The following is a 25,032-nucleotide window of genomic DNA, read 5'->3' as shown; positions in this document are numbered from 1 at the left end:
CAATGGCGGGAATTACCACTCCTCAAACCATCAAGATAGAAGGACAAATCAAGAAGAAAAAGGTAATAGTGTTGATTGATTCAGGAAGCACCCACAATTTTATTCATTGTAGGGTAGCAAAAGAATTGAATTGCTTCCTATATCCAGCACCAGTGTGTCAAGTGATGATTGCAAATGGAGGAACAATAAATTGCTCTGGAAAGTGCCATAATATGAAGCTATCCATGGGAGAATATGTATTGACTAGCCCAATGTTTTCCATTCCGATGGGAGGTGTTGCTGTTGTACTAGGAGTCCAATGGCTACAATCCTTGGGTACAATAGCTTTTAATTTTCAAGAACTTTTCATCAAATTTTCTACGGAAGGAAAGGAAGTTGAATTAAGGGGTATTGCAGGGAAACCAGGAAAGATAATCAGCTCTAATGGCATGACAAAGCTTCTAAAAAAGGAGCAAAGAGGTGTAATTGCACAATTATGTTCGCTAGATGTTTCCATATTGGAATCATCTACTTCTCTAGATCTCCAAAAAGTCCTGGACAATCATGCCAAGGTATTTGAGACTCCAAAAGGTCTCCCACCTATGCGTGATCATGATCATGCTATTCCTCTTATTCCAGGAAGTGTTCCTCCAAACATCAGGCCGTACAGATATCCCTATGTCCAAAAAAGTGAAATTGAATGTATGGTTGCAGAAATGCTAGAGGCTGGTATAATTCAACCGAGTCAAAGTTCTTTCTCAGCTCCAGTAGTATTGGTGCACAAGAAGGATGGATCATGGCGCATGTGTCCGGATTATAGGGAGCTCAACAAGCTCACTATTAAAGATAAGTTCCCCATTCCTGTTATTGATGAATTACTGGATGAATTGCATGGATCAATTTACTTCACCAAGTTGGATCTTCGTTCGGGATATCATCAAATCATAATGAAGATTGAAGACATTCCGAAAACAGCATTTAAAACTCATGAGGGTCATTATGAATTTTTGGTCATGCCTTTTGGCCTTACCAATGCACCTTCAACATTTCAAGGTATGATGAATTCAATTTTCAAACCATTCCTTAGAAAATTTGTGTTAGTATTTTTTGATGATATACTAATCTATAGCAAGTCTTGGAAGGATCATGTTGAACATGTTGACAGGGTGCTACAACTATTGGAGGAGAAACAATTATATGCAAAAAGATCCAAATGTTTCTTTGGAGTCCAGGAGGTGGAATATTTGGGTCATATTGTATCTCATGAAGGAGTTAAGGTAGATCCTAGCAAAATTAAAGCCATTAAGGAATGGAAAATCCCACATCCATAAAGCATTTGCGAGGATTTCTTGGGTTGACAGGGTATTATCGCAAGTTTGTTAAGAATTATGGGAGAATAGCAGCACCTCTAACAACATTATTGAAGAAAGATTCATTTTCATGGACTCCGGAAGCAACAAAGGCCTTTGAACATCTTAAAGAGGCAATGTGCCAAGCACCGGTCTTAGCTACACCGGACTTCACAAAAACCTTTATTGTGGAATGTGATGCTTCAGGAAATGGAATTGGTGTTGTTCTAATGCAAGATGAAAGACCCATTGCTTTTGAAAGTCGTCCAATCAAGGGAAAGTTTTTAAGCAAAGCTATTTATGAGAAGGAAATGTTGGCAATACTCCATGCACTTAAGAAATGGAAACCCTACCTAATGGGAAGACACTTCAAGGTAAAAACGGATCATGATAGCCTTAAATACTTTTTAGAACAAAGATTATCCTCTGAAGAGCAACAAAAGTGGGTCACAAAGATGTTGGGTTATGACTTTGAAATCATCTACAAAAAAGGGAAGCAAAATGTGGTGGCGGATGCACTCTCAAGAAAGAATGAGGATGTGGAAGCATTGTTGTGTGCCATTGCTATTATCCAACCAAATTGGATAAACGAAGCAAGGGAGGAATGGAAGAATGACGAAGAAGTGTGGGCACTTATTCGAAAGCTACAACAAGATTCCAGTACTTCTGATACATTTAGCTGGCAAAATGATTCGTTATGGTACAAAGATCGCTTATACCTCTGTAAGAATTCCCAGCTAAAACAAAAGATTCTTATGGAATTGCACACTTCTCCCTTAGGAGGGCACTCAGGATTTTTAAAAACTTACCACAGGGTTAAGAAGGAATTTTTTTGGGATGGCCTTAAATCAGATATTCAAAAGTTTGTGGCGGAATGTTTGGTTTGCCAGCAAAATAAAGTTGAAACAATTAAGACACTGGGTCTATTACAACCTTTATCCATTCCAAGCAAACGTTGGGAGGAGGTTTCAATGGATTTTATCACAGGTTTACCCAAGTCTGAGGGAAAGAGTGTCATCATGGTGGTAGTTGACAGACTTACCAAGTATGCACACTTTTGTGCATTATCACATCCATTTAAAGCCAGTACAATTTCTACTGCATTTATGGAAACAGTTCAAAAGTTACATGGAAACCCAAAGATTATTGTAAGTGACAGAGATCCCATTTTCACTGGAAATTTTTGGACAAAATTATTTTCTTGTCTTGGTACTCAGTTAGCTCATAGCTCATCTTATCATCCTCAATCTGATGGGCAAACTGAGATAGTAAACAAATGTTTAGAAGGATATCTTCGTTGCTTTGTATCTGATAAACAGACACAATGGGTCAAATGGTTGCCTCTGGCTGAATGGTGGTATAACACTTCCTTCCATACAGCAACAAAAATGACCCCATTTATGGCACTTTATTGGTATCAACCACCATCCATCACATCATATTTAAGAGAAAATTCTAAGGTTCAGGCAGTGGAACATCACATCGAACATCAACAACAAGTCCTCCAACTCTTAAAGGATAACCTCGTGTTGGCACAAAATAGAATGAAACAACAGGCAGATCAACATCACAGTGAAAGAAGTTTTGATGAAGGCGATTGGGTATTCCTACGGCTACAACCATATAAGAAAATGTCCCTAAAGCAAGCTAAGAAGGATAATAAATTATCACCAAAGTATTATGGTCCGTACAAGGTGTTGCAAAAGATTGGTACTATGGCATACAAATTGGAGCTTCCTGCAGCTTCTCGATTGCACCCAGTTTTCCATGTTTCATGTTTAAAGAAGGTTATAGGTGACAAGCTCCCAATTCAAACAATATTGCCAGAACTTGATGAGGAAGGAAAAATTATATTGGAACCGGAAGCAGTCACAGAAACAAGAACTCGACAGCTACAAAATCGATCAATTTCAGAGTATCTTATCAAGTGGAAGAACTTATCCGCTGAAGATTCCACATGGGAGGATGAGAATTTTATGCAGAAGTATCCAGAACTACTCAAGCGTTGAGGACAACACTTTTTTGAAGGAGAGGGGCATGTTGGGTCCCTATAATACTAGTGATTACCCCATTACTATTGTAGTTATACCCCTTATTTATATTGTTGTGCCCCTATTACCCCCATATTGTTATTTCTGTGCCCCATAGAATCCCTCTATTGTTATTTTTGTGGCTTTATATCAATGTTGCACGAAGCAGGAGCGAAGCGGAAGCGTTTTTTGGAAGCGGGGACGCCGAAGCGTCATTTTCCAAAAATCTAGGAAGCGAAGCGTCCGCGGAAGCGTCTGCTATATATATATATATATATATATATATATATATATATTATATTTTTTTGCATTTATACTCAAAACAAACATCCCAAATACCAAATTAATTGTAGAAGACATGAAAACATGCATATTTTTGCATAAATCAAGATAGATATGGCATCCATGATTCCATTCTAGTTACTAGTATGTACAACAATCATCTATATTCTAGCTATTACAAACATACATCAAATTTTTAAGCATATTATAAAACATAAAACATTTAAGCATATTATAAAACATAAAACATAGAGCATATTATGATTTATCTAGCAAGTGAGCAACTGTCAACATTTGTCATGTCCAAAATTCAAATAATAATGTTTACAAAATATGTCACTTGGTCATCACCGCCAAGCCAAAAAGGTTCAAAATTCAAATTCACAAGTCTACAAGTCTAATGAGTAATCTATGACAAAAAGTAGTAGATTGTGAATATATCTACTAATCTCTCCTCCTTCCACCACGAATAGAACGTGGTGGCGGGCCTCCATGTGGTGGCGGGCCTCCACGTGGTGGCGGGCCTCCACGTGTTGGCAATGAAGAAGATGGTGCCTGTGGAAGTTGTGGCACTGACACTGATGAAGAAGAACCCCCTGTTGTTGGTGTTGAACCATGGAACCTAGGAACCAAGGGACCAGATGGGGGTGGGGGTGGGGGCATATCAACACGGTCATCATCATCCTAGAATCGCTCAAAAAATTCATGCAAAAAAAAACACTAGTTAACAAAAAAATTAAAAACATGAATTAGAGAAATGCTTTATAAGGGAAAATTGGAAAATTCATACCACAATGGACATACCTGGATAAGAGCATCCTATAATTGCTCTAGTCGCAACACTCCATCCTCCAAATTGGGCTCCTCTGGATTCTTGTCCCAAATCAACAAGTCTTTATTAGACTTTGCATCTTCACAGTAATGGGACAACAATCGCAAGTTGTAATGAACATAAACCAAGCTCTCTGCCCGGTCTAAATTCAACCTATTCCTTTTAACACTGTGGATGAAAGAATAAGAGCTCCAACACCTCTCTGCAGAAGAAGTGTTTACCACCTGTGATAGCACCCGCAATGCCAAACTCTGTAGAAGTGGAGTACCCCCTCCATGCATGTTCCACCACTCAAGAGCAGAAAAAGTCTCTCGATCTTTAATTGCATGCATGCTCCCAAATGGACCAGTGTTGAGCGTATAGTTGCTCACCTGTCTCCATACCAATGCAGCCTCCTCCTCATCAGGGATTAATTTACTCAATGCAGCCATATATTTTTGGTGAACCTCTTGATCTTGGTGTGGTTTTCTCCTGCTTCCCTCCCCAGGTGCTGGTGTTGAAAGCCATGATGGATGATAGTATTTAGGTGTCAAAACATATGCTAATGCATGCAATGGAACATTTAGCATTTCCCATCGGTTTTGCACCTCTACACGAATATAATTGTACAAGTTGATATCTTTAGGCTCAACAATGTCTTTAATCTGCCCCAACATGCTATCCATTTGCTCATACACCTCCCCAATTACTGGTCGATCTGAATCTGCAAACTTGATCATGTAATAAATTGGTTTGGTGAATTGCAAAACATATTTAACCTGTCCCCAAAAGTAACTGTCAAGAACAGTGTCCTTGACTGCATTAGCACCATCTATGTCAGTGTTAATTTCATCCCATGTTTCAGCACACACCAGATTAGTTAAAGCTTGTCTCACCTTCACTAGCCGCCTAAAGGTGAGGTAATAACTAGCAAATCTTGTCTTTGCAATTTTAAGCAATTGCAACTTGGAGTAAGTGCCATAGAAGTAGTTTACCCTTGTATGCCCTGTGATGAATTTAATGAGCTGCTTCCCTCTCCTGTAAACCTCAGCAATCCACCCACATTCTTTGTGTTTCACAATATCATGCATCAAAAGGTTCAATGTGTGAACCAGGCACCCAGACCAAAAGATGTGTGGATGAGTACGCTCAATAATTTTTCCTGCTGCCTTACAATTTGCTGCATTATCTGTGATCACTTGAACCACATTATTCAGACCAACATCTTTGATTGATTTCAATAGGAGATCTGCAATGTTTTGTGCAGATGCAGTGATGGAGGAGGAGTCATGACATGCAATAAATACTGCACCACTAGAAGAAACACCAAGAACATTTATCAAATGTTGGTTTCTAATATTTGTCCACCCATCTGATACAATGGATACCCCAGAATCTACCCACTCATTTGTAAAACGTGTCAAAGCTCTTTGAACCTTAGCTTTTTCTCTTTCTAATAACACTGTTCTAGCTTTCTCATAGTTGGGGGCCTTGTATCCTTTTGGGGCTTCATTGATGGCCTTTACCATTTCATGCCAATAGGGAGAGCGAAGCACATTGAATGGTACACCGCAAGCACAAAGAAAACGGACTATCTTTCCATCCACATCATCCCTCCCAGCAACATTAAGGAAATCCCCTATTGTTCTTCTACCTCCAGAGCTTGCAGAAGTACCATGAGGAGATGAGCAACTACCAAATTTAGAGGTTGCACTTGATTCAGAATGAGTTTTTTGTTTCTTGTTTTTTTGTTGTGCAGCGATCTCTATTTGGATGTATTTTCTTCTTTCTTCAGTTGAAATGTTTGGGCAAATTTGTACCCCTACAGAACCCTTTTTTTCATCACTGTCCAGCACCCCACAAAGATGCCTCCTCAGACGGGTATATGAACCACAATATGGGTTTCCTCCATGACAACCATGAGGGCACACAAATTTGTAAGATCCACCACCCTTTCCCCCATCAAGTTTGGTCACATAGTTCCACAAGGGTGTTGATGTAGCTTTCCCATCTTGTGTTTCAGTGTCCCCTTCAAGTTCATCCCCTTCCTCTTCAAACCCTTCCTCCTCATCATACATTGGGTCACTACTATTAGGACCATCACCAATGTCCTCTTCTGTTTCTTCCCTTCTATTCCTCACCCTTGCCATCATTAAAACCAAGAGTGGAATGATACATAGAAGCCAAAAGAACACCATCTTGGAATATGGATATAGGTGGTGGACAACGGCAACCTATAAATAAAGGAGCAAGTAGAAACAATGGGAAAGAGTAGGAGAGGGAGGAGAAAAATACAAAAAAAATTTCAAAAAAACAAAGGAGTTTGGGGTTTGAACTTACCTCTTTAGCTCTTGTAGATGAAGTCCTCCAAGCTCTTGCTCCAAGCTCCTCCTCCTTCTCCTAGCTCCTCCTTCTTCACTCCTCCAAGCTCTCCTCTCTTCTCCTCTCCTTTCCTCTCTTCTCTTCTCCTCTCCTCTCTTCTCTTCTCCAACTCTCATAAACTCAAAGTGAGAAAATGAGGAATGAATGGGGGCTTTATTCTTTTCATTCCTCACCTTAACCTCACTCTAACCTCACCCTAACCCACCCCCTTAAGGTTGAGTGAACATAACTTAAAAAAAAATTAAAAAAAAATGTGTTTTTCTCCCTTGGGCGCGCCCCTTTCCGCCGAAGCGTACGGAAGCGTGCGTGAAGCGCACGCTTCCTGCTCCGAAGCGCCACGCTTCGGCGGCCCGAAGCGCCGTACGAAGCGCGCTTCGGAGCCGGCGCTTCGGAAATTCCAGGAAGCGCTAAAAATTTCACGAAGCGCGCTTCCAAAATTCCGAAGCGCGCTTCGTACGGCGCTTCCTAGGCGCTTCCGTACGGGGCGCGCTTCGGAGCTTCGATCCGGGGGGGGGGGGGGGGGGCGCTTCGTGCAACACTGCTTTATATTATTATTGTTAGGTCGGCTGGATTATATTGTGACTCCTTAGACTCCTATATATAGAAAGGAGGTTTTGTCATTTGTATCATCCAAGAATTGTTCATTTATGTAATGTAAAGGAGGTTGCCCCCTCGAAGAGGCTGAATTCTAAGGCGTTGATCTATATTTTCTATCTTTTCTTGAGCTGGTTTCATAACACAAAAACTAAAACCCAAAAAAAACCAAGTCAGAAAATCAAAAATAATTTACAATTCTATGCACAAGAATGGTAGATCTATCAGATCTAAGGAGTATGAGTCCAACTAAGCGCCCAGATCTGATGATCTAAGGCTCTCAACAGCCATATCTATCAATTTCCCACACACAATTAAATTTTTAAATTTTAAGGAGGTGCTAGTTCAAAACCCTTCGTATATCACCAACAAAAAATCTTATGATAAGCCCGGGATTAATTTTACTGGGCTCTTCAGAAAACACGGATTAGGAATTGGCTGGTCCAACTGAAAACTTCCCCTAACACCTGAGGATCTAACATCAAGACTTCCCTGCAAAACTCGATCCAGCCATTAAAAATAGAGCGAGAAAAATAATAATAAAACTCAGACAAATAGATATACCTGCTATTACGTTCAGAATTAAGATTTTTATTCAAACCCCAGCGACTGAGCAAGATACTTGTACTCAAAACCACTCTTTAGAAGCTATCATCAATGGCTTTAGAAAAATTATGCATGAAAACAAAACATCTTACAGTATTCCCATGAAGAGTAACACCAGCAAAACTTAACCCCAAAGTCTTTCTTTATTATTCAAAAAAAATTACACAAGAGCTTCTTGCTAAGCACACGACTCAAAGCAATCTCGACCGTTGATGAAAATTAAAATTTCTTTTAATCTCATCCGTCGAAATATTTAAATATTTGGGGAAATTCGAAATTTTCAATTAAATGCATTTTAATTAATTCAAAAATTAAAATTTTGAATTAATTTCCCCAAAATTTTGACTTTGACTTAACCTCAGGGATCAAAGGCTTAAAATTTATCAAAATAATTAATTTACTTTAGTCCCTGGACCATCTTAAAATTTACTTTTTAAGGACCGACGAATTTTGCCTTTGGAGAATTTAAATTTACCTAGGACCTAGAATTAATTAAATTTCTGGCTTAGTGTTTTAATTAATTTTTGGCCTGAAAATTTAATCAATTATCCTATGAGGGGGTAAATTATTCTTCCAACCCTCAAGACACTTTACATCATGATTTTCATATTTTTTACATCATAAGGGGGAAAACCCATTTGTAATAGACCCTCACAGACTACCTATTTCTGCAACACAAATATAATCTAGCAGACCAAACAATTTGTAATAAAATAACCTAACCAAATAGTTAGGATTATTCCCAAATCACTTTTACATAGACTCGATTTAGAACACTAGGACTCTCCTAAGATCCCAGTGACAAAATCCATTTTGGCTTTGGGGTAAGACTAAAGGAAAACTCTGTCGACCATCCGAGAATGGATCGGTGAGACAAAAAACCTTCCAGAATGTAGATCGTCACCAGAAAAGTAGGTTTACCTAGGCAATTACATACACGACACGGATCTGCTGAGATTATTTACATTATACATATGCAGAAAGGGTTTACATAACATCTTGGAAGTGAAACTGATGATCATAGTTGTACGGCACGAACACATCAGTCAGGCGCTATTCCTTTTGCGAAAAAAGGGGGTGTACTGCTATGGGTCGTTGACACGTAGTGGTCAACACCGAGCACTGGTTCCCTGCAGCCAAGAACTATCGTCAAGGCTACAACATCTTTTGGCACCATTGTCAGGGAATGGAGAAACGAAGTTATTTTTCCCTAGGTATTAAACATCATGTATGTATTGAAGAGGACCGTGTGATTGCCAATGTTGCGCATTTCCATCACTGGAAATTTAGGGAAGCTATAGAAATTGAGAAAAGGCCGAGCAATCTCAATAGAGATGACGGCTAGAATATTAGCAATTGTTGGGTCCCCGCCTTTTCTTCCTAGCCGCCTCCCCCCCCGCATCCTCCCCCCACCACATACATTGTTCCTTTTTGAGAGGTCTTCTCTGCTCTTTTTTCCCCCTCATCTTCTGACCTGTCCCTCCCTCTAGATTAGTTAGTAATAATAATCCTTTCCATTATCATTATGATATAAACAAATGATATAGAATTGTTGATAGAATTTTAAAGTTATGAACGATTGATCTTACCAACCTTTGGGTATAGTCATGAATGAATTAACTAGCCTACTAGGAATAGCTATATTCTTTATCTTTAGTTCTTTAATTTAATATTTTAATTCCACACTGTTAGATTTATTTAATTTAGCATGAGGTCAATTGGTTAATCTACTTGAATAAACTTTTATAAAAAACTTTGTTATTATTAATGATAAGAATCAAGATATTGCCATGATCTAACTAACGGGGTAAGTTGACCCCTTAATAAATAATTCTAAAAAATTCTCATTATTTCATTCTGTATTAATAATATTATTTTGTTTGTATTTTGTATAGCTTTAGTAAGAATAATAAATCTATCAAATTAAACGTTAGTTAATTATTAAGATGGTGTAATAATTAATATAATTAGTTTCACTTTAATAAAGAAATTTAATGATTGGTGCTAATTACCCCATTATATCTTTAATATAAATGAATAAGAAATTAAAAATGAATTTAACTAATAAAGGTCCTTTGATTTAATATCTAACTAACTAAATAATATTAATTCATTTCAATCCCACTTCTTCAATGAGTGCTAAGTGAACTATTCAAAAATCATGAGAAATTAGTCAGTTAAAACTACCTGTCATGGAAATGGTCATACGTGAATGACTTACTTAACGCAGTTGAATCCCAAAATGATATCTAATATTAATTTATATTTGATTTATATTATTTTTATAATAATAATGAATCTATTATTAGTATATACTCATTTAATATAAACAGTTAAATTTATTCCTATTTAGTAATAAAGTTAATATAACAAACTTTTTTTGAATGGCCCTATCCCTATCCCTCGGTCCAGTACAGTTTCCCGATCAAATATAGTTGTTTCCTGGTACAGTGGGTCAAATATAGCCGTTTCCTAGTCAAATATAGCCGTTATTATAGCTATTGGTTGATCTGCTCTCCCTATTCAAACTGCTGCCATGATTTGGTTCCTCAACTTGTCCTGACGATCAACCACACTCGTTCGTTCGAAACGCGTCGACAAATGTATTATTATGTGATTTCCGCCGAAGACTCTCCTCAAAAAACTTGACATGGATCACAGAAGCCTTAATTCAACAATAGAACAGAATTCTCATCAGACTATCACAAGTCTCAGATCGGGCAGTGACGAGATCGGGCTTATGTAAACCTGGAGACCCAGGTTCAAAACACCCCGAGTGGGTGCGGATGGGGCCAAGTACAAATCCTTGGTGACTTTATGGCATAGAAACACCCCCTCATAGAGCAGATGCTTAGCCAAAGAGATTATATAAGACGTTTTATCAGAAAAAATGAATAACAAATAATGCAGGAAGCAGAAATGCTTAAGCCATTCTGCAATCCACAGTTGCAATTTTGATTTCCTCACTAAGCCATGTTCAATTTCTTTATACATACATCCTAACAGGAAGAATTGCTGTATGAAAAATAAGAAATAATTTCGACTACAATGTCATTTGTCTCCAGCCAGGAACTGTATTATATCTAGACAAAAGCACATCTACAAACATCTGTCTACATTCATACTTGCCTACAAGGCTCATAGTTTGACTTCAGATCACACATGTTCAATACCTGCATCACCAATGTCCAAGAAAAATGGAAAAACAGGGCCCTTCAAGTCATTGTTCGTGACTAACGCAAATATTTTCTTTATCCACTTGGGCGCCCTGCAGGAACAAAGCAAATGCAACCTCCAATAAAGACATAGAACATGAAAAGTAACAGTGATAGTATCTGAAAGAACATACAAACATGGGACAAATAATGGCCAAAAACACCAATGCTATCGCTTGTGATAGAAAGTTCCAAAGACGGGCTCCGACCACAATAAAAGCAAAAGAACATAGAAGAAGATATTCAAGACAACCATGCACGATCAAGAACTTCACAACAAGAATTGTCTTAGGTTAAAAATGCATATAATAGATGCGAGAAAGAAATGGAATGGGTTTAGCACTAAACAATGCCAGTAAGTACTCTAGGCAAAGAAAGAAAGTTCAGGCAAGACAGTGGTTTTATTGTAAACCTCAACTAATCTATTAATCCACTGTAACTAAAAGCCATAATCAATACAAATTATACAAACTTTATTTTATACTAGACAATCTATCTTAAAAAGAAATCAAACAAACTATCAAATATGTTCCGTATCTTTTTCGCTTTCAGCTATGTCAGAAGATCACAAGAAATGCTGCCAAAAACAATGAAGCAGGAGAGTAGAGAGAAGACGACCTGAGTCCATCCATATCAGAGGAAGAAAAAATAAAATACTGGAAAATCAATATCCAGAACCTGAAATGTTGCAGAACTTATTAAAGCAAGAGAGTGGAGAGAAGACCTCAGACCATCCATATCAGAGGAAGGATAAATAAAATCCTGGGGAGTCAAGTAAAAATAACTGCGTCAGAAAAATTAATGCCCATCAGGGGTAGCCTGAGTAGTTGCTAGTCACGGTGATAATGCCACCACCTCAACTAATAAGAAACAGTTTTATTGTAAACCTCAACTAATCTATTTAATACACTGTAACTAAAAGCCATAATAATTACAAATTATACAATTTATTTTATACTAGACAATCTATCTAGCCCTAAGGGTTAGCTCAATTGGTCGAGTCCCCATCGTTAAAGCACCTTTGCTATTGTGAGGTCACGGGTTCAATTCTTTCGACACTCTCAAGGTCAGGCTACGTGGTTGAGCTGGCAAGAAGTGATCCCTTCGGCTGGATCTGCCTGGTACAACTATTCCGTGGACGTAGTGGTCACTGATCTCCGGGATCCATGAACCACATAGAAAAAAAATTACTAGACAATCTATCTTAAAAAGAAATCAAACAAAATATGAAATATATTCCCTATCCTTTTCACTTTCATCTATGTCAGAAGATCACTAGAAATGTTGCGAAAAGATTGAAGCAGGGAAGTAGAGAGAAGAGGACCTGAGTCCATCCATATCAGAGGAAGAAAAAATAAATCCTGGGGAATCAATATCCAGAACCTGAAATGTTGCCAGAAATTATTAAAGCAAGAGAGTAGAGAGAAGAAGACCTCAGACCATCCATATCAGAGGAAGGATAAATAAAATCCTGGGGAGTCAAGTGAAAATAACTGCATCAGAAAAATTAGTGCCCGACAGGGGTAGTGTGAGCAATTGAAACTCATAGTGATAATGCCGCCAGCTGGGTTTGTATCCTGGCTAGCCTTGCTCAGTATGGTTAGCCGGCTATCATATTGAGCCAGGGGAGGTTTTCTTTGCAGCAGCACTATGTGATCCTTGGTGGCAGCAATGATTGTATGTTCTAGTTACTGGTTTCCCCTGCGATAGATAAATGAATATAACTGCATCAGAAAAAGAAACTGGGCCAAGGAATTTTGTAGATCCCCGGACCTTCCTGAGTCTAAACTGAACTTTGACAGAGCATCCATAGGGAATCCAGGAAGGGCCAGTAGAAGAGGAATCATGTAAGACTCTAAAGGAAACCCAATGTATGTATCCCTCAAAATATTGGGGAACCGACAAAAAATCTAGCAAGATCCTTGCAGAGTAAAAAGGAATGAGTATAGCATGCGATTAATATGCCAAAATGTACTAAATAGTAATGATAAATAATATAATGGACATCTAAATATTAATTAAACATGTTTAACTCAGTAGGCTAGCTTAAGCAATGTTAACCATGAGATTTGATTGGGTAACTGGAAAGCTATGATCGAACCAGACTCCATCATGTTGGTTCCATTTCAGATGCATCCATGTCTTCACAGTGACTAGAGCATGTTTCAGAATCAGTTCTACTAGATTCTGAGAAACTGTTATTTTTAGTTGTTTGCTCTTTTCCAAGAACCAAATGATCTGGATTGGACCATTATATTATTAGCCATCTATCTCAATGCTTTTAGAGTAGAAAAGATTGGAGGAATCATCTTGCAAAGTCATTTTGACAGGAGGTCCCAACTTGGAAAATTGGGGTTTGAAACCTCCAGAAGCCATTTTGAGGCATCAAACAGCATTTTTTGGGGTCAAAACTTTCTCAACTTTAACTCAGATCCCTTAACATCGATCTACACTCAAAGACCTATTCAATAACACAAAAATCATGTCAATAAGAGCTTGTATGCAAAAGTTATGCCCCCACACATTGACTTACCATGCTGACCACCATGGTAGGAAAGGATGCCATGTCAACCCCAGTTACTCACGCATATGCGACAAGCTAGGTGTGGGCTTTGAAGAAGATTCCAGAAGGTCCAAAACAATAACTCTAAGGGTTGAAGAAGTCAAAACCTTACCCCTAGATGGCTCTCAATGTCACATGGTTCCGGTTCGAGTTCAAATTCGACAAGGATGAAGTTCAGTTCGAATTCAAATTTTTCATAAGGTTCGCCATTAGGTTTGTCCATATACATTTTTTCAAAATATAAATATTTTATAAGATATTTTATATATAATAAATAAAATTTCATATATATATATATATATAATACAATAGTACAAAACTAACATAAAATAAAAATAAATAGATAAATAAATATATAAATAACATTCTAAATGGTTAATATCTGACATATATAGCATATTTAAAGCACTGTCGCTAAAATTTAAAAGACTGTTGCAAAAAAATTAAAAGACTCACGGAAATGAATCAGACTGCAAAGGTTCAAAGCACAGACACTAAAATTAATTGACACAGTTTCACAATTAAAGAATATCCGTCATCACAGTTGCAATCACGTGCAGACTGCATCCCCTTCGTCACATACTGGTTCTATTTGAAGGATCAGTTAGTTTCTGTAATGGAATGTCAAACGAGATTGATGAGCTGAATCTCTTATTTACTACACTGGGCATTTTATTCTTTCTCTCGTCAACTTTTTCAATAGTCCAGAAAAACAGGGGCATTCGTTCTTCAGAAATCAGACTGTATGATTGGCTGGCAGGTTGTATCATTACCTGGAGAATTTTAATGCCAAACTGCAACAAACTTGAAAAAATTTAATGAGATTTGCCGAATTTTGAACCTCAAGGTTTGAATTCGGTGAACCCTGTGACATTTATGGCTATTGAGCAATGTTAAATACAGTGCCACTAAAAGTGGGGTGTTCCAATTTATGTCAATGTATTTGCTTTATAGTTGAGCAGAGGAACTAGGAGCGGGAAGTTAGAGAACAGAACTGAGGGGGATAAGAAACTATGGCATCCTTATAGGCCACAGGTTTCAAGTAACTCCACAAAGAGTGACTCTTTCTTTGTATTTGCATATTTCCATAATAGAGAAAAGAGAGCAGAGCAACATCACCTTCTAGTTGGGTTTTCTCAGATATGAGTTTCCCAAGGTAAATCTTGTGTTTATTTATGGATGGCGCTTGTGACGCAATGGGTCCTTTATCGTAACCTAGTCATGGACGAGGTGGTGGCTAGGAAGCTGGGACAGAAAGGGATGCCACTAGCAATGGTTCAATAGATGAAACCGCTGACCAAGATGCACGAGCAGTGAAAGGTGCAGCACGAGAGCTAGCTGTTCCAGGTGCAAATACAATTCCTTTAGCGGATACAGAACCATTAGTTACATAAATAGATACGTATATAATAGCATCACCAGCAGATGATCCATCAGTTGCAGTTCCAAAGCGAATAGTCTCACCAGCAGCATAGGCGGTTGACCGAAATGATGACCCCGCAGATCCACCAGAAGATGATCCAGTTTACTGAGCTTATCCACCAGTAACACCAGTAGCTAGAGAAGTAGCACTAATGACAGTAGTTTAAGCACCGGTACCAGTAGCATAGGTGACAAGGGCAGGTGCAGAGGCCGAGGTAGCTAGAGCATAGGCTAGGACAGGAGAAGCATAGATAGATCCAGGCGTAGGCATAGAAGAAGCAGTCGTGAAAGCAGCTAGCATATCTAGACCAGCTAATAAGCCAAGCCCAGCATCTAAGCCAGGATAGCTGGATGGAAAGACTTACTATTCTCTTTGTGCTTCTATCCTGAGGAAAGGCTCTTGTGCTTCTATTGGAGCGGTCACTTACCCCGGATCCATCGGGCGGTAAGGATTGGAAATATTCTCTCAAAATAAGAGAATCCTTCCCTGATTACAGGAAAGCGCCCTCCGGGTCCTTTGTCTTAGGTAATTGAAGAAAACCCTTCCCTGATTACAGGAAGGTAAATCTTGTGTTTATTTATGGATGGCGAGTGAGTGTTTTATGTTCTCTATTGTAAAAAAGTCATAGGTAATTAGGTGCACCCTTTAGAGTAAAAAATCAGAGAAGGATATGATAACCTTTTAGAATCCTGCAAGTCGGAGTCGGAGTCTGAGTCTGAGAGTGAGTCAGAGTCTGAGAGTGAGTGAGAGAGTGAGTCGTGAGTCAGAGTCTGAGAGTGAGTCTGAGATCGGGGCATATAGCTCAGGGTTAGAGCCTTTATCGGGTCGCAGGGTTTGAGTCCTGCTATGTCCAGCTGGGTCTCTCACAAGGCATGGTGTTCCTGGGTTGGGCCGCCATCTCAGGAATGAAATTGACTATACGCGTATGCGCCTCACCCCGTGCTGGTAATATTGAGCTTGAAGCAACACTAAGCCGTAAGCCATTGGGTGCAAAAAATAGTACGTCACACCTTTAAAAAGTGCTTAAACACCACTATGTCTTGTCCGGTTGTGTCCGTGTCTGGTCATGTCTTGTACAGGTTGCTAGCACTTCGAAGGATGATTTGGCTCTCTACCGTTAAAATTAGATGTCCCTTTAGCCTGTCCCTCTCCTCCAGTGCTCACGGCTGTGTCCTCGTGGTGCCCGCGTGTTGAGGGGTGGATGGAGTGGAGGAGTGACAGTGCGCTGTCTTCCTGTGAGTCTTCATCCTTGGGTATGGCAGAGGTATGAGGGCTCAATCAGCCCAACGTTGGTCAGTGAAACTGACAGCTGGTGTTCCTTTGTGTCTAGGTCCAGGTGCCATATTCAAGAGGTGGTGCCTTGTGACCGGGTGCTACATTCCAAGTGTGGTGCCTTTCTATGAAAAGATGTTTCCTTAGTCCGGAGTGTGCAAGGGCAGGTTCCGTCAAAATCCTAAGCCTACCCTACGCTCTTTTTGGTCAGCCCAGCTGACGTCTTACTAGCACTATCTTTCACTAGGTGTGTCAGTAATTTGTTCCTTGAGTGTCGGCTATAATAAGGAGGACGGTTTTGTTGGTCATGAGTTTTTGCCCATCTTTAGGATGCAATTGCTCACTTGTGCATTTCAACCATTTCATACAATTAAGCACTAAACTAGTAATTAAGGAATCTGAGGTCTAAGGAAAATTAACCTTCACAGTAAAGATTTTACTATTTTATGAGATTTGTTGTGATGAAATGTTCCAATGGAATATCCACAACAGTTTACAAATGATATTGGTATCAGAATAGTTTGCTTTGGGCCATTTTTTGGGAAGTTGCAAGGATACAGGAACCAGTTTAAGAAGAAAGTCACAGAACCATAGTCATAGTTGACAAGTCTATTCATAATAACCCTCAAGACCCAGCAGAAGAGAGATTTGCAAGATTGGAAGCAAAAGTTGTCAATATCAATCGCAATATGAACCTCCTCATGGCAACTCTAGCAAGCAATTTTGGACTGGTGGGAGAGGTCGAATGTTCTAAGTCAGATATCAGATCAAAGGGGAAACCAGGAGATAATGAAGACACAAAAACGGAGTCAAGAACCCAAGAAAGCGCAATTGAGTTCCACTGTTGTTAACCCTTCACAATCCTATTCAAGATGGAAGTGAAAGTGGACCTAAAGCCACACCAAAGTGAGATCAATGCATTGAAATTGAATCTTTGGTTGCAACAACTATAAGTTTATTTAAACGTTCACCATATAGATGAAAAACAAAAGGTATCATTTGCTAGACTGAAGTTAGTGGACCACACTTTAATCTGGTGGAAAAGCCATACAAAAACGCTTGGGCTAGAATGTGATCTGCCAGGAACTAAGTTGGAGGACTTCAATGTTAGTTTTTTGTAGCTCGGACAGGTGTTCTAGCCTCAAATGGTGTCTATGAGACTAAGGTACACAAGAGGATTAATTATCTTCAATACACATTGAAATTTTCCTAAATAAATTGTCTTAATTAAATTAATATGTCAGTTTTAATTATTTTCCCAGGTCTAACTTAGGGAAATGGGAGACAAATTGATTTTGCTCTAGATACTTCTAGAAAAAGTGATTTTTAGAAGTCAATATGATCTTAGCCATCGATTGGAATTAGATTGTGGTTGTTGACTCGTTAATGAGAGATTATAAGAGATCGATGGGCCTTTGGAAAACACATTCGTGAGATAGATTTGCAGTGATAGCAAGGGCACATTGACAGCATGGGTGTCACGCCCCTACACCTGCGGTAGTCTTCCAACTGCTTGTAGCAAGGTGCGGCACCACCAAACGCGTTCTTTTCACCAATACTAACATTCGTGGACTACGCCTACTTCCACATTAACATACTTAGCTTGTGTTTCGCAACTAAGTAAAAGCAATTATCCTTTATACTTAATGAAGCCCATACTCATTCATTATCATCATGCAATTATACCGAGAACAACAACAATTGCAACAAGTATAAAGGGGAGGGGCAACTCCCCGTAATGTGAGTCTGCCCGACAATTTTATTAAGAATATCAGATTTACAACACAAGTGTGTCTTGGCCGAACCAAGCCTCACACTTAGACAAATTTACAACGATAAGCAACCTGCTTTTACAATCATGTGCACCCTTGCACAAAGAGAAGTGCTCACCCGAGCCACTTATTCCTCTCTACCAAGTCCTGCACAAATCTGCATCCAAACTGAACCCCGGCACACTTGCCTACACCTCAACCGGCACAAGAATACACCAAAACTGCACCTTGATAGAGCGCATGAAATATGCGCAGTTCTATCTCTCCCTTGCGCAGGTTTTACCCCTCACTTGTGCGTAGAAGTGATGATTCGATGATGAACAAATGAGCTCAAGCTCCTTTTACTTATACCATGTCTACGTGGGTTTACATGGGGTGTGCAGCCCCATGGCCGACCCCACAACCATCATCGTATGCCCATATGCACCATGTTACAAGTCGGCTTTCACATGTTTTTCACATCGCATATAAAAGCTCACGCTCAACACTTAGTCGCATAAGTGTTCTTCATTTTGTCACATTTCGTCACATGCGTTTGTCGCGTTCCCGTCGCACATTTCCTCCGCGCGCCCGTGCGCCCGCCCGCGCGCCCGCTCTCGTGCACGAGTCGCCGGTGCCCGTCGCACTTCACTCACGAAGGCCTTACATCCTCCTCCACCTAAAATCGTTGTCGTCCTCGACAACATACCATCTCGGTAGCCATCCACCAAGATCATCATCATCCATGATGTTGACTCCTCCACACAAAGCAAACATCCCTGCAACATATGTAGAGCTTCATCTCCATCATGCCTTGACTTAGTGACCAACTGCCACCAAGTTCACCATACCAAGGTATGCACCTCAACGTTATGCTCTCCATCAGATATCATCTCGATCCATGATCATCGACCCCTCTGCCACAATCTCCACTGCAAAATCTCGTGTCGACCTCATCATGTGTCTCCATGTGAACCTCTGCCATGATACTCCAGCACGATGCCAACATATCTCTGCACACATCCGGACCTCATGTCTGAACTAGTTGGGTAGCTAATCCAACCATCACGCTCAATCCATGAGAGTGAACATCCTCATGCCATCACCAGCTGTTCCTCAAACATCTGTCACACCCTTGACTCCTCAAGAATCCATCTCCATAATCCATGCTCAGGTCCATGGAAACTCCATCCATCTCATCTGCAACATGTCATGATGCTTGATGCCAAGCCATCCCTGCACCATCAATCATACCTGCTCAAACATGTTTAAGGACTCACTGCCATGAGCAGCTAACAATGAGCCCCATCTTCTTCATCCATCTAAGAAGATGTAGAGGGAGTAGAGCCTGAAGGCTCTCCCTCACTAATCAATTCGATCCACCTATCAGGATCCTCAATCTCCATCCATTGTAGATAAGCAACCCGGTCTTCCCTCTGGACATCCGGTCTCACATATACCTGATCATCATCATCCTCCACCAACTCTAGCCTTCTTGTCAAATCCAAGATGCTATCTGAAAGTGTCTTGATGACCAATGACTGCTCCACAAGCTTTGTATCAACACTAGACAACCGCTTGTTCATCTTCTCCTTATCCTCCATTTGCATCACTCCCAATTTACAATCAGGCCTAGTCACACCAATGGTTGGCACACCAATGGGTACATCTTCCCTTCCATCATAAATGTAGAGCTTCTTCAAATGTGGAACGATCATAGCATCAAATTGTTTCATGAACTCCATCCCCAATACAGCCTCATAGTCATCAATCCGCACTATAGTGAAGTCCACCTTCCCAGTCCATTCACCAAGTGTAGTGTCCACCCTCTCAGCTATACCAAGAATCTCAATAGGAGGAGAATTCACTGTCTTCATTTGTGCCTTTGTCGGTACAAACTTCAGCCCAATTCTTCTCGCAGTATCTTCACCCATGAAGTTGTGAGAAGCCCCACTATCCACCATAGTGAGCACATCAGCACCTCCAACCTTCATTTGAACATACTCCAACTTGTTCCTTTCAGGATCCCTTCTAGAGGCCACTTCCGTAGTAGCAGAAGCACCAAGTATCTGCATCATCTCCACAGAAGCATCATCATTCTTTTCATCAGACTCAACCTTCTTCTTCAAGGCCTTGAGATGCCTTACCTCAAGGGTTAGGCAATCCCACTTCTTCTGATTCAATTCATGTCTTATCTCTAGTTCCTTGAATTCTGCTTCAAGCAAGTCCATTTCCTTTGCAAGTTGAGAGGCTTCCTCCTCATTCTGGTTAGAAACCCCTTTCTTAGCCAAAGCATGAAGAGCACTTCTTGTTTCGAACAATCTTTTGCCATATCCCGCAAATCCTTGTCTTACTTCCTCTGACTCTTCAAGTAGACTTCCTTCAAACTCTTCGAAGGTTGCAAAACCCAATCTCTGCCAGATAGACATCTTTACCAAGTCACCTGCAACCTGAACCGACCCTTGTTCCACTTCGTGTGAAATGGTTTCCTTCACCTGCAAGTACCTGTCACAAGCAACCCTTGCTCAACAGCTTCAACACCAGCTTCCTGCAAGACTTCTCCAATTCTTCAGACCTGCTCTGATACCACCTTCACTTCGGTGAAGGTGTGTAGCAGCTACAACCTTCAATACCCGGATCAGCTGCTCTGATACCACCTGTCACGCCCCTACACCTGCGGTAGTCTTCCAACCGCTTGTAGCAAGGTGCGGCACCACCGAACGCATTCTTTTCACCAATACTAACATTCGTGGACTACGCCTACTTCCACATTAACATACTTAGCTTGTGTTTCGCAACTAAGTAAAAGCAATTATCCCTTATACTTAATGAAGCCCATACTCATTCATTATCATCATGCAATTATACCGAGAACAACAACAATTGCAACAAGTATAAAGGGGAGGGGCAATTCCCCGTAATGTGAGTCTGCGCGACAATTTTATTAAGAATATCAGATTTACAACACAAGTGTGTCTTGGCCGAATCAAGCCTCACACTTAGACAAATTTACAAAGATAAGCAACCTGCTTTTACAATCATGTGCACCCTTGCACAAAGAGAAGTGCTCACCCGAGCCACTTATTCCTCTCTACCAAGTCCTGCACAAATCTGCATCCAAACTGAACCCCGGCACACTTGCCTTCACCTCAACCGGCACAAGAATACACCAAAACTGCACCTTGATAGAGCGCATGAGATATGCGCAGTTCTATCTCTCCCTTGCGCAGGTTTTACCCCTCTTATGCGTAGAAGTGATGATTCGATGATGAACAAATGAGCTCAAGCTCCACTAATATATACCATTATCAACGTGGGTTTACATGGGGTGTGCAGCCCCATGGCCGACCCCACAACCATCATCGTATGCCCATATGCACCATGTTACAAGTCGGCTTTCATATGTTTTTCACATCGCATATAAAAGCTCACGCTCAACACTTAGTCGCATAAGTGTTCTTCATTTTGTCACATTTCGTCGCATGCGTTTGTCGCGTTCCCGTCGCACATTTCCTCCGCGCGCCCGCTCTCGTGCACGAGTCGCCAGTGCCCGTCGCACTTCACTCACGAAGGCCTTACAGTGGGTGTCACCAGCAGCAAGGGTTTTCAGCAGGAGAGATTGGGGAGAGAATTTCCAGAGAGAATCTTCAAAAATTGCTTCCAATTTCTGAGTTCCACAAGGAGGTCGATTTTATTCTACAGAGGGAGGTCAAAATTCCAAAGCGAGTAGCCAGATTATCTAGTGCGCAGTGACAAAGGATCGTTTTAGTTGCCACTAATTCTCAGAGGCAATGCGAGTTGGTTAAGCAAGTTGTTGGAGGCAATTTATCTTGTCGAAATAATTCTCGGAAGGCAGTGCTCATTTCTAGGAGGTACGAGTTGGTTCAAGCATAGTGAGCAAACAGTTTGAGCCTTGAGGCAGTGCGAGTTGCCAAAGTTGGGCCGACAAGTTTTCCAGTGGGTCGATTTGCTTCTTAAGGTTTGACTTGACCAGCAGTAGTGAAGATATAAATTTGTCAGAGCTTTGCCAGTGTCAGGGAAGCAGTTGATATAATCCTTGATTTGCTGACAAATAATAAAAATCCCTCATCTACAGAACTGGTTTTCCCTTCGAGGTTTTTCCAGGGACAATTTGTCCAAAAATACCAGTGTCAAATTTTATGTGTGTTATTTTATCAGTTCTTGTGATTATTTATTTGTGAAATTGCAGTTGTGTTATTTTCAATATTTGTCGTGAATAATCCAATGGAACTGTTAGAAAATCAGAAGGCAGAAAGATTCTATTATATTGATAATTACTTGTGATATACTTGTAGTCTTATTATCTTATCTTTATGTTATTCTTTTATCTTTGTTTCATCGAGCAATCATCAAATCAAAACATGAAGATCAACGACACCAGATGTAGGCACTCAGTTAGGGCTAAAACCCCTCTCTAGGGTAAAACCCAGTCAAACTCTTCCACTAATCAAATTGAGATAGACCAAGACCTTAGACCTGACCAAAAGACCTTCCTCCTCCACCAAATCAGCCTTCCAATATGATTCAGCCAAGGTTACTTGGGCGTGGGAGCGAAAACGGGGAACGAGAGCAGAAGCAGGAGCGGGAGCGACATTTTCAGAAGCTCCCAGTTTGGGAGCATATCGGAGAGCGAATTTTTATATAATATATATTTTTTTATATTTTGATGCATATATGTCAACATAAGCATGTAGAATCATGAATTAGATATAAAAGGCATAAAAACATAGATTGGACCATATAACATCAATCATCTAGAATTTATAATCTTCATCAACCACGTCCACAAGTTAGTAACATACAACATATTGAGTCTCATGATTCATCAATCTTAAAGTTTCAAGATTTCAAAATTTAATATATAACATTTATCATCATTGATCACAAAATTTGTACTTGTAAGCTAAATGTAACCATTACAACAAAGAATATCTAACATGGAATGAAATGTTATAAAATGAAATGAAATGACACAACTTTCAACTTTCACGAAGCATCATATTCATAATTCATTACCAATGAGTTATAATTGCCAACTTCAAACTTCAAACTTAAATCGTCATATATTGTTTATAAAAAATATCATAATAAATATGAAAGAGTCAACAGTTATAAAAACTACTAGAAACTATAAAAGACAAGTAAATCTATTATCTATTGCTAATGCTTGGGCCTCTTGCCGCCACGAGAAATGTCTAATTTTTTATTCTTGTCGGAAAATCAAGATCTTTTTCATTAATATCACCCTCTAAGCATTAACATTAGATAGAAAAAACATAGCATGTCAAGTCAAGAGTTTGTTTGAGTGATGGGTACACTTTTAGTAGGGTCATGATAGAGGAGTTCGACAACCAGTGTCACTAATATCAAGGTACATAGAGGGATTGGTGCTCTTGATTAAAAACGAGTTCCATACCCTAATACATGACAAAATCCAATGGAAACATTGCAATCCCCAATCCTGAAATCCTAAAAAACTAATAGGTCTGCTAGATTTTGAATGAGATCTAAAATTCTACTTTCTCCATATGAAATCCAATGAGGTCGGAACCACTCTCAAACATCCTGAGTCATTTCATGGTAATGTTAAAATTTAAGTAAAAGGATGAAAATGATTTTACTTTAAGAATTTAACATTACCATGAATCGCATATCAATACTAGGGCCATAGGTTTGATCATTAGGCTACCCCACTCAAAAATTATTTGTTTCTTTGAAAAAAAATTGCATTTGGAATGTTACTTCAAAAAAGGCTAGGGAGCGAAAATAAGGAAGTGCGATTTGGGAGCGGGTTTGAGGGGGGGAAGCCGCTCCCCCGCATCCCTGGATGCAGCAAACTTCAATAATCTCTTCTTGTCCAACGGCTACAGCCCAGCAACACTCCAAAATTTCAGCCCTTCTGCAGCTTCAACTTTTTGGCACGTGTGAGATAAAGAGAGAGAAAATTCGACTTCTTTTGCTTGACAAAGACTTCCTTCTCCTTCGCTAGGTTTTCCTCCCTCTTCCTTGGATTTCGCACCCTTTTTCTGCTTCCAGTTACTGCAGATCGAACTTGTGTGAGTGTGCTCCGACCTTTATATAGTGAATTTGTGAGGTCAAATTCCCTTGATGAGGCCAACTTGGTGGAGGCGGCCTCGAAGACCTAAGTTACATAAAAATAAATTTCTTTCTTGACTAATAAAACCCAAGAAGGTTCTGTTACATAATGACAGGGACAAGGACTCTTAACAGAAACCCTAGAAGCCTGCAATGGAGGCTTTGCCCTATTAACCATTGACCCAAGCATGAAACCCATGCTTTAATAAGTCATTTTCTTTTACAATAATTTTATTTTTCTTTCTTTTGACAAATACATCACACCATGACTTCAAATACAAGTATGAAGACCGACACTAGCTGCATTTTTCAACACTCCCTCTTAACTAGGGAGGTATTCATAATTACATATACAATGGTACATGGAAGATCTCAAAATGGTATACTTTATGAAGAGCCCACGCAGCGCTACAGATTAGATACTTGACCAGGGTACTCTAATCAAATGGGACTAAGGTGTACTCAAGATTTAGCCACTCTAGGTACCATCAGGCCTTTTAAGCTCTAACACCAACCCAGGGATCCAGGTGCGTATCCAAGGTTGGAGCTCCATGACCAACGCCACCCTTCCTACTTCGGGACCTAGACATCAACACATGGACCGACCAGATGTCCTCCCAAGCATCTTGTTGCCACAAGATGCTTTATCTCGCTTAAT

At 39.9% G+C, this 25,032-nt stretch overlaps 1 protein-coding gene across 1 annotated transcript in view; it reads right to left on the bottom strand.

Moving 5' to 3' along the window:
- LOC149159896 (uncharacterized) overlaps positions 1-25,032 on the bottom strand; it is a 69,605-nt gene that overhangs the window by 7,397 nt on the left and 37,176 nt on the right. Inside the window, exon 2 of the mRNA XM_089434459.1 lies at positions 11,207-11,301. Within this exon, the coding sequence (XP_089290585.1) occupies positions 11,207-11,301 (95 nt within the window). The remainder of the gene's footprint in view (positions 1-11,206; positions 11,302-25,032) is intronic.

This window comes from Pinus tabuliformis, chromosome 5_2 (assembly GCF_031772625.1).
Source record: "Pinus tabuliformis cultivar Carrire ecotype Pingquan chromosome 5_2, CPIR1, whole genome shotgun sequence".
Taxonomy (NCBI): domain Eukaryota; kingdom Viridiplantae; phylum Streptophyta; class Pinopsida; order Pinales; family Pinaceae; genus Pinus; species Pinus tabuliformis.
Note: the sequence above shows the minus strand (reverse complement) of the source record. Positions and strands in the feature narration are given on the sequence as shown.